The sequence below is a fragment of the Dromiciops gliroides genome, chromosome 4 (genome assembly GCF_019393635.1).
Source record: "Dromiciops gliroides isolate mDroGli1 chromosome 4, mDroGli1.pri, whole genome shotgun sequence".
NCBI lineage: Eukaryota > Metazoa > Chordata > Mammalia > Microbiotheria > Microbiotheriidae > Dromiciops > Dromiciops gliroides.
This window is the reverse complement of record NC_057864.1, coordinates 14,715,909-14,732,332: the sequence shown is the minus strand read 5'-3', so window position 1 is coordinate 14,732,332 and position 16,424 is coordinate 14,715,909. Positions and strand designations below refer to the sequence as shown.

At 48.4% G+C, this 16,424-nt stretch overlaps 1 protein-coding gene across 1 annotated transcript in view; it reads left to right on the top strand.

The window, feature by feature from the left end:
* Nucleotides 1-15,763, top strand: part of ROR1 (receptor tyrosine kinase like orphan receptor 1) — a 348,021-nt gene extending 332,258 nt beyond the window's left edge. Inside the window, exons 8-9 of the mRNA XM_043999765.1 lie at nucleotides 2,899-3,110; nucleotides 14,056-15,763. Coding sequence (XP_043855700.1) covers nucleotides 2,899-3,110; nucleotides 14,056-15,480 — 1,637 coding nt within the window. The 3' untranslated portion in view covers nucleotides 15,481-15,763. The remainder of the gene's footprint in view (nucleotides 1-2,898; nucleotides 3,111-14,055) is intronic.
* Nucleotides 15,764-16,424: the final 661 nt, after the last annotated feature.

Sequence of the window (16,424 nt, the reverse complement as noted above, 5' to 3'; positions counted from 1 at the left end):
GACAAGCTGGCTTGAAAATGTCCCTGGGACAGCCAGGTCAGGGGTTTCACTGGGCAGCTGGAGATGAAGGATTCGAGTCCAGGATTTGGAATCAGGCGGCCAGTCCTGCCTCTGACACTTTAGTCAAGCAACCAATCCTCCCGGATTTATCTCATACCTACTGTGCACCAGGCATTGCACTAAGGGCTCAGGACACAATCCCTCCTTGAAGCAAGCTTGTGTTCTGGTAGGAGACAATCAGCGCATATGAAATATGCTCAGTATAAATATGAAGTTAATAAAGGCAAACACAGGGGTCCCCAAAGGCCTAGTGCAGTTTAAGGCATTAGAAATGCCCCACATTTTCTGCATCTTAAATACAAGTCACTTGGCACAGGAGGGCACTCGCGGCTTCCTGAGGAAGCTGGAGCTCAATTTGCATTTTGAAGGGAGAGGGGCACTCTGAGGTGGAGGGAAGGAGAGAGGGACTTCCAGGCCCATGGTCAGCCTGTGCATAGGTGGGAGATGAGGTGCCAGTTTGGCCGGATCTCAGAGTCCAGGAGGGGGAGTCACATCCAAAGAGGATGGATGGAAAGGACGGTTGGAGCCAGGTGATAGAAGGCTTCCAAAATTATGTGACCTTGAGCAAGTCACTTAACTTCTACATGCCCCAGTTTCCTCATTTGTTAGAGAAGGATAATAACAACTCCCACCTCCCAGGGTTTTGTGTCTATCTGAAGTTTCATTTTCATGTAGAAGCATCATGGGACTTGTAGGCAGAGGGCCTACATTGAAACCCTGAGGCTGCCATTATGAGCTGTGTGACCTTAGACTAGTCACCAGTTCTGAGAGCTTCATTTCCATATGAGCCCACATGGGAACGAATGAGTGGGATGAAAGCTATGCCATCAACCATTTTGTAATAAAAAAAAAGAAAGTGGCATCTGTATGAACCTTTCAAATGTGTTATCTCACTCCATTGCTATCAGACAGCGGGCTTGCTTAAAGCAGAGAGCTGGAAACAGACTGCCTAGTCAAGCATGGCCGAGGTGGCTTGGGTAAGGAGACCCTGGTCTAGAGATTGGGAGGCCATGTGAGGCAAAGATAGCCCTCGACCCAGGGAGTCGGTTTAAAACTGTAGGGAGTTCCAAAGCAGCTTTGACCTTTCCTTTGTAAATGCAAGATTCCTTGGAGGTGAGAGTGAGTTCCATTTCCCTGTTCTTTTGTTGGAACGTTAGATCTGAATAGACAGCACGGAGCGATGGAAAGCATGCCAGATTGGGTTGGTGTCCAAGGGCCTGAGTTCAAATGTCAACACAGAAGTATCTAGCAGTGAGTGCAGCTGAGGCTAAAATCTTGGTCTTCTGCTCTCAGCGAAGCGTATTTTTTCTTCTTCTTACTCATATCAATGAAGACGGGATCCTTTAGAGGGTGTAGATCCACAAAGATGGAGAATGGGACTGGGCAGGACACATGATCTTGGTATATAGTAAGTGTTCAATAAAAGCTTGTTGATCTGACCTGTCTATGATTTCCAGAAGCCCACAGATGCTGGGCTGGAAGTCACTCTCTGTACAGATGCTCTTCTTCATTTTCCCAAAGGAAGCTCAATGGGGGAAGGAATTATTTTGGTTTTCAACCTAATGTCTCTAGTAGCCAGCACAGTTCTGGAACACAGTTGACACTCAATAAATGCTCATTGAATCAAATTGTACTAGAATCATAGATTTAGAGTTGGAAGGGATCATCCATTTTGACACCCCCTGCCCATTTTTTTTTTTTTAGTGAGGCAATTGGGGTTAAGTGACTTGCCCAGGGTCACACAGCTAGTAAGTGTGTTAAGTGTCTGAGGCCGGATTTGAACTCAGGTCCTCCTGACTCCAGGGCCGGTGCTCTATCCACTGTGCCACCTAGCTGCTCCTGCCCCCCGCCCATTTTACAGATGAGGAAAGTGAGTCCCAGAGATGGAGATCATTTCACCTTAGACACACAGAAAGGGGCCAAGGCTCAAACCCAGGTCCTGTCATTTCAAATCCAGGCTCTTGACCGTGCACCAGACTCCCTCACTCTGAACTGGTGCCAAGAGAGGAAGGGCTCAGGAGTCCAAAGACTCTGGGGTTGGCTTATTCAGGCATTTGCCTGTTTTAACAGGCAGTGTGGCCTAGTGGATAGTGTGCCAAACTTGGAGTCAGGGAGACCTGAGTCAGAACCCTACACCCAACACTTCTGAACTCTGGGTAGGTCACTTAACATCTTCCAGCCTCAGTTTTCTCATCTGTTCAATGGAGACAACAACAGCACTTACCTCTAAGGGGTTGTTGTTAGAACCAAAGGAGATCCCATAAGCCAAGGCACTTTGTAAACCTTAAAATGCTTTGAAATGTTAGCCATGTTATTGTTGTTATTACTTTAAACACTGCTATTGCACTCATTGTCAGTGTCACAGAAATGCTGCCCTCCCCCTCCACTGGACGGTCAATTACTGGGAAGGGAACACCAGGAGAGGCCTCAGATTGGCACAAAAACACAATTTTCACGCCCTGGTGGAATCTCTAAACTTTTAAACTTTTACCTTTTCAACTCAACTCACTGAAGTTGCTGGTGTTGATAGAAACAATCTGTAATTGGCTGGTGATGAGAACTCCTTTCTTTTTGTTGCCCCACCCTGCTGACCCTGCCTATTTCAGCATGGGGGGGGGCCTGGGATGGGAGGGATGGGGGGACCCTGGGAGAGGAGCGATGGGGGGACCCTGGGAGGGGAGGGATGGGGGGATCCTGGGAGGGAGAGAGATGGGGGATCCTGGGAGGGGGTACAGACCCCAGGAGGAATCTCAGAATGGGGGAGGGATGGGGAGCTTGTGAGGGGGAACCTGGGCAGGATGTGCCCATCATGGAGGACTCTGCTTGTGTCTACATCAGATTCCAAGGATCCCAAGGAGAAGAACAAGATGGAGATCCTGTACATCCTGGTGCCCAGCGTGGCCATCCCTCTGGCCATCGCCTTGCTCTTCTTCTTCATCTGTGTCTGTCGCAACAACCAGAAGCCCTCCTCACCTCCTGCCCAGAGGCAGCCGAAGCACGTCCGGGGTCAGAACGTGGAGATGTCCATGCTGTCCGCCTACAAGCCCAAGGTAATGTGGGATGCACCCGAGCTCCTCCCCCTGGGCACTGAAAGTAGGGTGGGAGGGAGGGGAGGAAGGGAAGGAGGGGAGGAAGGAAGGAAGGAAGGAAGGAAGGAAGGAAGGAAGGAAGGAAGGAAGGAAGGAAGGAAGGAAGGAAGGAAGGAAGGAAGGAAGGAAGGAAGGAAGGAAGGAAGGAAGGAAGGAAGGAAGGAAGGAAGGAAGGAAGTGAGGAAGGAAGGAAGTGAGGAAGGAAGGAGAGGGAAGGGGAGAAGGGGAGGAGGGAATGATGGAATGAAGTCAAAGCATTTATTAGGCATCCACCCTGGGCTACTCACTGGGTTTACAAATGCAGAAGTGAAAGCAGTGCCACTTTGAAAGCAGATAGCATTTTGCTAGGCAGAGAGAAGACATGCAGGGGAGGGGCAGCCAGGGAGGGAGGAAGCCTCTGGGGAATAGATTAATCTGCTCTTTTCAGGAACAATGACAGTTGTTATTATGATTGCAAAGATAGTGCATGTGTAGGGTCTGGAGTGGGATGGAGTGTGTGTGGGGGGGGGGTCAGGCCACATTCTTTGGGGAGGACCTTAGGCACCCCGGATCAGGCCAGTGGGGATTCAGGGCAGGAGTTCTGGAGCTGAAAAGGTTAAATCGTCCAGCCTCTTAAGGTCCCAGCAGCCAGGTGTGTGATTGGAAGACACCTGGGGACTAATGAAGCTTGGCTAAAGCCCATCTATACATCGGAGGCTGCAGAAGTCACTCACTAACCAAGAGCCAGAATTAGCTGCATGTGATTAGCTGCATGTGCAGTCCGGTCCGCTCTGCCTGGAGTGCTCTCCCTTCTCCCTGCTTGTTCATAGAATCCCTGTCATGGTTCAGTGATGATGATGGTGGTGGTGGCGGCTAACACTTTATGGATGGAAAGCACGTTACAAATATTATCTCATTTTTATCCACACAACTACCCTGGGAAGTAGGTGCTATTATTATCCCCATTTTACAGATAGGGAACCTGAGGCTGAGAGAGGTTAAGTGGCTGAGGCAGGATTTGAACCCAGGTCTTCCTGACTCCAAGTATATCCACCTAATGGCCTTCAAGGCTCAGTTAAACACCACCTCCTCTATGAAGCCTCTCCTGATCTCTCCCCATCCCCTCTGTCTTAGAGCTTTCTCCCTAAAATTGCATTGTATTTACTTCCAATCTGTTTTATGCTTCCTCACATGTATACATGTTGTTTCCCTTGGTGGAATTCAAGTTTGTTGAGGGCAGAGATTGTTTTGTATTTGTCTCTGTACTTAGTAGAATGCTTGGTACTTAGTAGGTGCTTCATAAGTGCTTGTGGAATGAATGAAGGTATTCATTTCCACAGGCCTCCCTTCCAGGCAAAGGCTAGACAAATCTCTTAGTGTCCTTGGTGGCCAGGGAAAAAGATCGCCTGGGGAGGGTTTCGCTGGCAAGGGGAGGGGGGAAGCGGGAGCACGAACTCGTTTTGTTTCCTTTTGTTTTCTCTCCTCCCAAGAGCTTTGGCTCGGGTCTCTTTGGAGTTTTTCACTTGTTTGTTTTGCTTCTTACTGAGTCCCTTTCCTGGAAGAGGCACAAAGAATTCTGTAGAACCTTAACGAGAGTTCCCGAAATGTAAACAGACTCTCTCCAAAGCCGCTCAGAGGGCCCGGGCCCAAAAGGAGTCCTCGGACCCACCAGATTCCAAAGAAGGGACACACATATGAGTGTGCATGGGTGTGCTCTCACACACGCACATAAGCACTATAGAGTCAGGGACCAGCAGAGCTGAGAGATGAGACATCCTACACCCCAGGGTACCTCTGAAAACGGGCTCCCTCAGTTTGGCAGCCCTGCTCCCCTCTCTGTTGGTCTCTGTGCAGGTCTGAACCTCTCACAGCTTTTTGGCTGGCTGACCTCCTGGGCCTCAGTTTCCTTGTCTGTAAAATGGGGATAATAATGCCTAGAATCCCTTCCTCACAGTGTTGTTACAGAGCTCAAATGAGACCATTTGTATTCTGCAGACCTGAAAGTGTTACATACATGTCCGTTCTTCTCATCATGTGATATCATGCAGTACGATGTATAATATAATGGGATATAGCATATGATATGATACGATACATGATATATGATATATGATATAATATGTGATAAATCTTTGTTCAACTCATGAATCAAACTCATCAGAAAATAAATACCTATGGGCCAGCAAACCCATGCTTGGAACCACAACCTCCTCATCTCCTTTGCTGCCAAAAATCCTTCACTCCTTTCAAGGTTCCAGCTAAGTGCCTCAGTTTCCCTGAATCTTTCCCTCTTTCCCCCAGCCAGAACCATCTGCTCCTTCCTCAGATTTCCCTGTTCATCTTCACTGAGCCTTTTTACCTTCCATTTACACTGTATTGATCTTTGTAGTTGCAGTAGGTGGAGTGTATGGGGCTTCATGGTTCTCAGTTTGTCTTCTCCGTTAGGATGTGAGCCCCTTGAGGGCAGGAACCCCACACTTTTACTTTCTTTGTATCCCTTGTGCTTAGCACAATGCCTGGCACTTCGCGGGTGTTTGTTGACTGGCTGATTTTGCCCCATTACTCTCAGTCTAGTAATCAATCCCCTTCTCAGTGTGCTTGGTGGCCCTCCTAGCATGCAATAAGTTTCCTGAGGGCAGGGATTATGTCCTTTTGTTCACATCCGGGGCCAAACACGGGGCTTTAAGAAGCCCTTTCAGTCCCAGACCTGGACCTGAGCAAGAATCCCTTCTCTAATATCCCTGACAAGTAGGAAGACCTCGGATGACGGAGGGCTCACTACCTTCCAGGGCAGCCCATTTCCCTTTGCACTCCCTCCATTGGTAGGGAGTTTGTCCTTACTCTGAGCTGCTATCAGCCTTTTTGGGACATCCACCCATTTTCTAGCACCATGCAGGACAACCCCATTCCATTCTTCCCATGATAACTCGGTGCCCTGAGACTTCTACTGTCTAAACACCCCCAGTGCTTCATCTGAGCTTCCTAGTCAAGTCAACAAGCATTTATTATGCGCCTGCTAAGCGCTGTGCTAAAATCTGGGCTCGCAGAGAAAGACAAGAACCAGCCTCTGCACTCAAGGAGCTCCGAGTCAGTAGGGGAGACACCATGGAAGCAATTCTTTACAAACCAGCTCTAGACAGGATAAATGGGAAATAATTCACCAAGCAAAGGCACTGGAATGAAGAGGAAGGGGCTCAGAGGAAACCGGAGATCTACAGAAAGGTTTTACAACAGACGTGCTTCCTTGCACTCGTAGACCTGTCCTTCCTCTCCCTTCCCATGTGTCATACCCACAGTGGCTGCCGCCTTTCTCATTCTTGGTCCTGGCTCAGGGCACCAGGAACTAGGAAGTTGCCCCCACTCTGCTGCCCTGCCATGGAAAATTAGCAATTTCCTAACCAGGCACCCTAAGATTCCCCCTTTTATCTGGTCTTGTGCACACTATCTGTTTCCATCTGTCTTCACAGGCTTTGCTGCAAAGATGCCTCTGGGTGTCGGGAGGAGGAAGGGGAGGAGAGGGGGCTCCTTGGGGGGGGGGGGTTGGAAAGCAGCTCCAAACAGCCCAGGCAGTGATAAGAGGCGACAGACAGAGCTGGCCGAGTTCCATCCGGGTGGGATAGCTATGGTGGAAGCATGCCTCTCTGAGCCCCTGGGGCCAGCATCACATGGGAGCTTGCTCGGGTTACTGTGGGTGGAAAGGTAAACTCCAGCCGGATGCTACCACAACAAAGCTTTAAAAAGGGACAGACTTGTTTGGGGTTTGCTTTGCTCTGTTGGGCCGCTGCCTTTTGTTCAGGACAGTGAGCCCCAGAGGAAGCCCGAGAGAGGAAAGGGGTCCCAGGCTGGTCTTAGGGAGACCTGGCTTTCTGCCTCTCCTGGCAGAGTGACCACAGATTTGTTGCCAAGCACTCAATAGTGGAAGCAGCCTTGGCTTGGGAGTCACAAATCCTGGCTCTGCTCTCACAGCCCTTGTGACCTTGGATGAGTCCTTTGCCCTCTCTGGGGCTCAGCTGCCCTCCTGTCCAATGGAGAGATTGGGCTAGTTAATCTCCGAGAGCCCTTCAGAATGTGAGAGCTGCAGCCCCTTTCTCCTAGCATATGCCTTATATTGGCAGCGGGAAATCTGTTGTTTCCCCCATTAGAAGGTAAGCATGCGGACAGCAGGCGCCGTCTTTGCTTTTGTGACTTGTCCCCAGTCCTTACCACAGGGCACCCAGTAAACACTTTTTCATCTACTCTTTCCAAATAGCTCTGGAAACTTAGAGTCAGGAAGGCCTGGGCACTGCCTGCATTTAGCAGCTGTGTGACCTTTGCCAGGTCCTCTCCCGCTGAAGCTCAGCCTTCTCATCTGTGAAATGGGAATAATAAATAGCACCTATCTCACAAAGATCTTGCAGTGCCCAATTAGGGTGGTCTAGATGCAGCACTGTAGGTTCTAATTCCATTTATGAACTGCCTACTGTGTGCCCAGGCCCAGGAATCAAGGAGCTTGCAGTGATGCTGACGCAGCCTCTTGTTCTCACAGCCCATCAGGATTCTATTGAGTGACCATTTTTTCTTTTTCTTCTTCTTGAAACAAAGGAAATCTGTTCTCTCAGAGGGACAAAGGAAAGCAGGGCCCCCCTTCTCTCTCTCCTGCTCTGCCGTCCCCTCCTCTCATACAACTGCAAAGCCAGAGTGATTTCAGACCCCTCCTATGAAGTCAGCTGGGCCAGAGTTCCTAAATGGGATATCCCGGGGATCTGTGGAGGGATCAAAGCCCTTGCCTCAGATGCTGGGTGGGCCTTGCTCAGCCCGGCTCTCCTCCCTAGCTGACCCCCTTCTCTTCTTGTCTCAAAGCATCACATGGGGCAGCTGTTCCAGGGCAATGACACTTGGGGAGGGGGTGTAGCAAGATGTAAGGCTCAAAGGGATATTATAGGACACAGAAGTTCAAGGATTATAATTCTCCCAAGAGTGAGGGAAGACCTTTGATAGTCAGTCAGTCAGTCATCAAGCATTCATTGGTGTCAAGTGCTGGGTCTGATGTCGGAAAAAGTGAAAACACTCACACTGGACTCTAGCTCTCACAGCGTTCCTGAGAACCCCAATCCCCTTAAGATGGACAAGACATGGAGAGCATCATGGTAGAATAAGGTGGGCCCCGAAAAATGGGAAGGACACCCCAGGATGACACCACTCAAGAGACCAGTTGGGAGATCTGACCACCTAAAGAAGGAAGTGCCCTTGATGTTGGCACTTTGGGTTAAAGACCCTGTCACCCCACCCTAGTTATTCCTCTAATAGAAGAGGAAAGACATGCGCCTCTAGCAGGGACAGTGTGGCCTGCTGGGAAGAACTCTAAGCTGTAGGTCCTGTCCTGTCCTGGGGCGGGGTGGGGGGGGGTGCTGTGGAGTCAGAAGGTTCCCTCTCCCTAGAGGTCTTTTAGACCAAGATGGGATGACAACTCTCAAGGAAGTTGCAGTTGGAAGTCTTTTGGACTAGATTGGGATGAGATTGCCCCTGAGACCCCCTTCAAATCCCAAAGTGTTAGGGCTCCAGCCCCCTCCAAGCAGGAGGGGCCCTTGAGGATGTATCTGACAAAAAGTGGTATCCAAGACACTCTCCCTGGAAACCAAGCATTGTGCTGGAAAACTCAACTCCTGAAGGTCCTCCCCATCCAAGCTGGGAAAAGGCCTGAATATGGCCAGACGTCTGCGGAAGCCCACCCTGGACTGGAAGCAGGGAACAAGGGCTGCATTGCCTAAGCCCAGGCCACTTAGCTGCTGCCTTCGGCAGAGTCCACAGCCTCCAGAGAGAGCATGGAGGGGGCCTCTGAGCCTTTGAAAATCCAGCTATTTCCGCTTATGAGTACAGGCGGTGGTTTCACAATTTTGAGCCTGTTTACATAAGAACCAGAAAAGAAAGGCAGAAAGAAAGGAAGAAAGGAAGAAAGGAAGAAAGAAAGAAAGAAAGAAAGAAAGAAAGAAAGAAAGAAAGAAAGAAAGAAAGAAAGAAAGAAAGAAAGAAAGAAAGAGAAAGAAGGGAAAAGAAAGAAAAGAAACAAAGACAAAGAAAGAAGAGAAAGAAAAAGAAAGAATTGGAGAGAAAGAAGGAAGAAAGGAAAGAAACCTTCATATGGATCCACAGCACCAATAGTTGAGTAAAGTTTCCTTTTAAAATCAGTTTTATTAATGACCTCTATGTGTTATCAGAAAGACAGAAAGATAGTTTATAGACAGACAGATAGACAGATGATAGACAGGCAGATAATTGATAAGTAGATTATCACTCTCTTAGATCGGGGGTAACAGCCCTGGACCCAGACAGGAGCCCAGAGGTCACCATCTGGTCCACATAATCTTCGAGAAGATGCTGAGGCAGAGAGAGGTGACTTATCCAGCATCTCACAGTCATCATTACCTGAGACAGGATTTGATCCCATGGGTTCTGCCTCAAACTTCCAGGGTAAGGGCTCCTTCCCTGGGACTTGGGACTCCTCCTTTGTAGGTTCGAATTTGGTGGGCCCAGTCGGAACAAGCACTGCATAGACCACACCCAAGCAAGCACGGATGCCTTGTTCCATCTCTGCATCCTATAATGTTTCTAATAAGATGTGGAGAGCCCACTGAGCTTGTGGAATGGGTCTCAGTACCAGTGGCTTTCCAGGTTGTTTTGCTGAGAAGAGTTTTCTAAGAAATCCTGTCATGGCTTCCCAGAACAAGCAGTCGGCTTAGCTAAAAAACATTTTTGCCCCTTGGCCAGAGCTCATCCGTTCCTGACTGCCTGGACCACCTGGTGGAATTATGTCAAGAGGATGATAGAATCCCCAATCCTAGAATCAGAATGGATCTCAAAGGTCATTTGGTCTAGCCCTTTCATTTAGCACAGGAAGAAACTAATGCCCATAGAGAGGAAGTGACATGCTCAAAGTCACATGGGGCGAAGCAACCGAGCCTTCCTTCATTCATAGATCCTAGAGCCAGAGTGAGGAGAGATCCTACACACCACCCAGTCTAATCCTCCTTTTTACAGATGAGGAAAATGAGGCCCAGTGAGCTTCCCTGAGTAAGCAGGAGAGGCGCTATTGACACTCAGGACCTCTACCAACCCAGGACCGCCTCTTGTTACTACTAGGTAGCTTGGGGGTGCCACGGCACACAGAGCACTGGACCTGGAGTCAGGAAGACCCGAGTTTAAATTTCTCCTCAGGTGTCTACTAGTTGCGTGACTCTGGGCAAGTCCTTTAACCTCTACTTGCCTCATCTATAAAATGTTAATGGCATCGACCTCCCAGGGTTGTTATTACTGTTATTTGTCCTTCATTCTAGAAGAGGACTGTGACATTGTGGTGATGTCGGGATTTTCAGTGAATTGATATGAGGGAGGGCAGTGCAAGGTCACCAGCCCCACTCTCTCCTCCAGAGCCATCTGGGTCCAGTGGAATATAGACATCAAGACAACTGGAGTTGGCCTCCCAGGGCTATTGGGAGAATCCAATTAAATATTTGCAAAACTTAAAGGGCAGGGCAGCTAGGTGGCTCAATGGATAAAGTACTGGCTCTGGAGTCAGGAGGACCTGAGTTCAAATCCAGCCTCAGACACTTGACACTTCCTAGCTGTGTGACCCTGGGCAAGTCACTTAACCCTCACTGCCTCATCAAAACAAAAACAAAACCTTAAAGAGCAACAAATGCTAATTGTTGTCCTCGTTGTTGTTATCATCATCGCCGTCATCAATCCTCTCACATGTCACGTGAGACCAACCAGGCCGGTCCTTCCGTCCCAGAGGCAGGAGCACCTCACCCTCCTTTCTGTCTGAGAGCCCCTGGTCTGAGAGACGTGCAATGAGGAGAGGAGAGGAGAGGAGAGGAGGGGAGGGGAGGGGAGGGGAATAGAGATGGAGACACAGTGAGACCATGAGAGAGAGAGAGAGAACTTTTGAACCATACCAAGGTGGATGTGTGTTGACTTTGGGAAATACAAATGTTAACAATGAAATGAAAGCCCCTCTCACTTCCAAGGGGCTGGGTTGCCTTAGTGTGTTGAACCAACTGGGCCCATCTTGTCCTTGGGCTAATGGAAGGCGCTGATGAAGAGATAGGGGCCGGGCGCTCCCTCATCCCCGTCTTCCTTTGTACTCCGTTTACTTTGGCAGGGGGGCTGCCTGTGTACTTTACACTTCTTTACATCTCGTACAGCCCCACATGACAAATACTTGTCAAACAAAAGCCCGGCAGATTTATAACCCCCTTTTCCCTTGAAATGCACCAAAATGGAGCTGCCAAAAGTTTATGACTTCATCTTCTTTCATACTTTTCCACAGGACGTTGGTTCAAACAGACAGACCCCGCTGGAGGTCAGCCGGAGGTCACATCACTTTCATTACTGAAATATAATTTACAATATGCCAGACCTAAACAAGTTTAGCCTAAAGGATTTGCCTAACGTGAACCAGCTGTTCCTGAACAATAAGGCTAATTTCCGGCCATCCCCCGTACTGACTGCTGTGGAAGCGGTTTATGATTTCTTAAATGAGTATGGGATTTATGGGAAATTCAAAAATTCATCTCCAAGGAGGAGCTTGAGAATTTTAAAAATGCAAATTGTCTTTTTATGGTTTCTATGGATGATGAAGGCCAATGCTCACATTTTGAGGGAACTGCGTCCTTGACCAGTTTACAGGTGTCTTGGAGGAACCCCTTAGATAACAACATCTTGGGGTCTTTTCATATCTCTTGAGGAAAAGGAAAAACTTAACAGAGACCCAGTCTCAGTTTGCTCTCCTGTAAAAGTAGGGGAGCGGACCATGAATATTAAATGTGTCCCAAAGCAGAATGGGCTGTCTTTGAGTCTAGGAGTCCTAGAATCATAAGACCTGAGGTCCTTATTCGTGATGTAGTCCAACTTGCAGATGAAGAAACTGAGGTCCGGACCTTAAATGACTTGACTGAGGTCACACAAAGAGAAGCAGGTCCTCCAACTTCCAAATCCAACAGCCTTTTCCCTTCAACTTTCGGACACCATGGGACATGGTGTAGCGTAATTCTTACTATGTTTGGGTTGGACTCGGTTGCCTCTGAGATCCATTCTGACTCTGAGATGATGGAATTTCCCAGGGAGGTATAGTCACAGATTGGATTTGCCAGTGATCTTCCACTGACCCCTATGAAGTGATGTGATACATAGGACTGGAGGGAACTTGGAATCCCTTCGAGTGTCAGAAGAAAGAGAAAGGACAATTTTGTTCCAGCAGGTTGGCTGAGAACTGGCGTTCGACCCAATGGCCATACCAATTGTCAAGTCCTTGGCTTACCCTTGAGACGCTCTAGATCAAACTGGGTTTGCTAGCCAGCAGCCTTCTCTGATTTCAAACAGAGCTGAGTTCCTCTAGGCAGTGAGCCCCGTGTTGTCTAAGCAAAACCCTTCCCCTCGAGAAAACCAGTCACTTTTCTGAGTCAAAAATGAAAACAGCCATATTCACCATAAGAAAACAGAGTGTGAGAAAGAATCCATTTCTATCCTGGTATAATACTTAAGGGACCCTGAAAGAAAAGATATCAAGGATACTCTTTATCTTTATTTTCAACCACAGGATGCCCTCCAAAGATATGCCCTTGACATTACTTTAGCTCAATGAAGGAAGGGAGGGAGAGAGGGAGGGAGGGAGGGAGGAAGGAAGGAAGGAAGGAAGGAAGGAAGGAAGGAAGGAAGGAAGGAAGGAAGGAAGGAAGGAAGGAAGGAAGGAAGGAAGGAAGGAAGGAAGGAAGGAAGGAAGGAAGGAAAGGAGAAAAATATTTATTTAGACAAACTATGTATCAGGAACTCTGCTAAGCTTTGGAAAATATAGAAATGTAAGTTTTTATTAATAAGAAACATGAACAGTAACCTATTCCAGGTCTTATGTCATCCTAGCTGATAAGGGAAGATGATGACAAAAGCAAATGTAATCCCTGTCCTCAGGGAGCCTATTGGGAAGAAACAGCATGTACATAGCTAACTCAATAAAAAATATATCTAAATAAATAGGGGACGGCCCAGTTTGGGGATCAGAAAAGGGCCCCTGGAGCAGAGGGTTAAAGGAGGCCAGGCATCTAAGTAATAGAAGGAAGGAGAGAAAGAGAGAGGAGATGGAATGTTTCTTTTGACAGAGATTAGCAAGTCAGACAGTTTAGGTGGAAAGTGGACGTGAGACTTAGTAATGAATTGGATGAGGGTAGGGGTGGGGAAGAGAGTGAGAGAGAAGATGACTTCAAGGTTGTCAACTTGGATGACCTTGAAAGAAAAAGAATTTAGGGGATGGGATGGATTCACGGAGGCTAGATCAGTGGTTTCTTTTGCACATACTGAGTTTTAGTTCCTTATGGTATGTCCAGGTGGAGGTATCCAGCCAGCATTTAGAGATGAAAGATAAGAGTTAAGTAGAGAGGTGAGGACCGAATATGTGGAGTAGGGATCTATCCACCCATCATCAGGGAAGGAAGCAAAACCTTCAAGGAGCTTGTAATCTAATGGGGGCGACAACGTGCCAAAATATGTGTATATATACAGCATAAATAGGAAATAATTAAGAGCGGGAAGGCTCTTGCATTCAAATGGGATGGTGAAGGTTCCCAGTAAAAGATGGGATTTTGGTTGGAAGTCAGGGGAGTCAGTAGTTGGAGCAGAGGAGGAAGTGTTCCACACATGGACTGATCTACATAGACATGACGGTTGAACCCGTGGGGCCTGATATTACCAAGCGTGAATGTGTAAAGATAAGACAGGCGAGGACTGAGCTCCAAAGTTGCGCAGGCAGAATGGTCAGATTCCGAGAGAACCGAAAACAGAACTCGGGGCGTGGCCTGACCAGGTCACGGGACAGCGGGAAGAGGACTTCGGGGTCCAGGGAAATTTGCGTTAAGAATCTTTTTTCAACTCACGTGAACGTACCTATTTTTCTCCACAGAGCAAAGCCAAAGAGCTGCCTCTGTCGGCCGTCCGTTTCATGGAAGAATTGGGCGAATGCGCGTTCGGGAAAATCTACAAGGGGCATCTCTACCTCCCGGGAATGGACCACGCTCAGCTGGTGGCCATCAAAACCCTGAAGGACTTTAACAACCCGCAGCAGTGGGCAGAGTTCCAGCAGGAAGCCTCCCTCATGGCGGAGCTCCACCACCCCAACATCGTCTGCCTCCTCGGGGTGGTCACCCAGGAGCAGCCCGTGTGCATGCTGTTTGAGTACACGAACCAGGGCGACCTGCACGAGTTCCTCATCATGAGGTCCCCGCACTCCGACGTGGGCTGCAGCAGCGACGAAGACGGGACGGTCAAGTCAAGCCTGGACCACGGGGACTTCCTGCACATCGCCACCCAAATCGCCGCGGGGATGGAGTACCTGTCCGGCCACTTCTTCGTGCACAAGGATCTGGCCGCTCGCAACATCCTCATCTGCGAGCAGCTGCACGTGAAGATTTCGGACCTGGGGCTGTCCCGGGAGATCTACTCGGCCGACTATTACCGAGTGCAGAGCAAGTCTCTGCTGCCCATCCGCTGGATGCCCCCTGAAGCCATCATGTACGGCAAGTTCTCCTCCGACTCGGACATCTGGTCCTTCGGCGTCGTCTTGTGGGAGATTTTCAGCTTCGGCCTCCAGCCCTATTACGGCTTCAGCAACCAGGAGGTGGTTGAGATGGTCAGAAAGCGGCAGCTCCTGCCGTGCTCCGAAGACTGCCCTCCCAGGATGTACAACCTGATGACGGAATGCTGGAACGAGGTTCCTTCCAGGAGACCGCGCTTCAAGGACATCCACGTCCGACTCCGGTCCTGGGAAGGGATCTCCAGTCACACCAGCTCCACCTCACCCTCCGGCGGCAATGCCACCACCCAGACGACGTCCCTCAGCGCGAGCCCCATCAGCAATCTCAGTAACCCCAGATATCCCAACTACATGTTTCCAGCGCAGGGGATACCTCAGGGCCAGATCGCTGGTTTCATTGGTCCCCCTATACCTCAAAACCAACGATTCATCCCCATCAATGGGTACCCGATACCTCCCGGATACGCTGCTTTTCCAGCAACCCACTACCAGCCCCAAGGCCCACCTAGAGTCATTCAACACTGTCCCCCTCCCAAGAGCCGCTCGCCCAGTAGTGCTAGTGGCTCCACAAGCACTGGTCACGTGACTAGCTTGCCCTCTTCGGGATCCAATCAGGAGGCGAACATCCCTTTGCTATCCCATGTGTCCCTCCCAAATCATCCGAGTGGAATTGGCATAACCGTTTTTGGAAACAAATCTCAGAAACCTTATAAGATAGACTCAAAGCAACCATCTTTACTAGGGGACTCAAATATTCACGGACACACTGAATCAATGATTTCTGCAGAACTGTAAAACGCAATGTTTGGGTTTGGTTTTGTTTTGTTTTTTATAAATATGATATACAATACAAACTAGAAAGCCGTAGAAAAGATTTATATTCAAATATTTTATTAAGGTAAGATTTTTTGATTGTTTAGCAGACATTGCAACAAGTATCTTCTGTGAAGTGTAACTGTGTGCTTAGCAGAATGGGCAGATAACAGACAGCAAAAAAAAAAAATCATTTATTTACTCGACAAAAATTATTGAGCACCTATCATGTGCTAAGTGCTGGGAATACGTAGACAAAAGTGACACAGTCCCTGCCCCCAAGGAATTTATAGTCTATTCCTACTGTGCCTTGAACATTGTCATGTTGTGTAACCTGGCACCAGGATTGGTGCAAGTACCTAAAACTATCATCCAATGAAGAGTCACTTTCAAAGAAATGTCAGGATGGAATATCAAAGCAAGTCAAAGAAAGCTTTGGATATCCAGTGGCTTTCATATTCCCCAAAGTCTATCCAGTAGCTTTTGTGTGATCACCATGTTTATTTTCATGTTCAGAAAAGATAAGACTTTGGTTCAATTTAAGCATCATGCACGTGGGTATAGAATACTGGTGTTTACTTTTTTTCTTTTGGTCCAGACCTGTGATTTCATCATGTAGGGAACTCCCATTTTAGACTTTCCCTACACTCTTGCCGATTGGGCCACTTGGCTGTAACTCAGCCTTAGAAAGTTGCCTGGGGAAATGAGAGGCTAAGTAATTCACCCAAGATCACCCGGCTAAAGGCAGGAAAGACTTGAACCCAAGTCTTCCTGACTCTAATACTTGATAGACCACTAGCCACTCCATTCCTCACCATTAAAAAAAAAAAGTAAGGGAATTGAGACCAACAAGATTAAAATACAGGATTTGAGATGAGCCATGAAATGTTTTCATCATTTTTCTATGGGTTTTCTCCAGAGTGAGG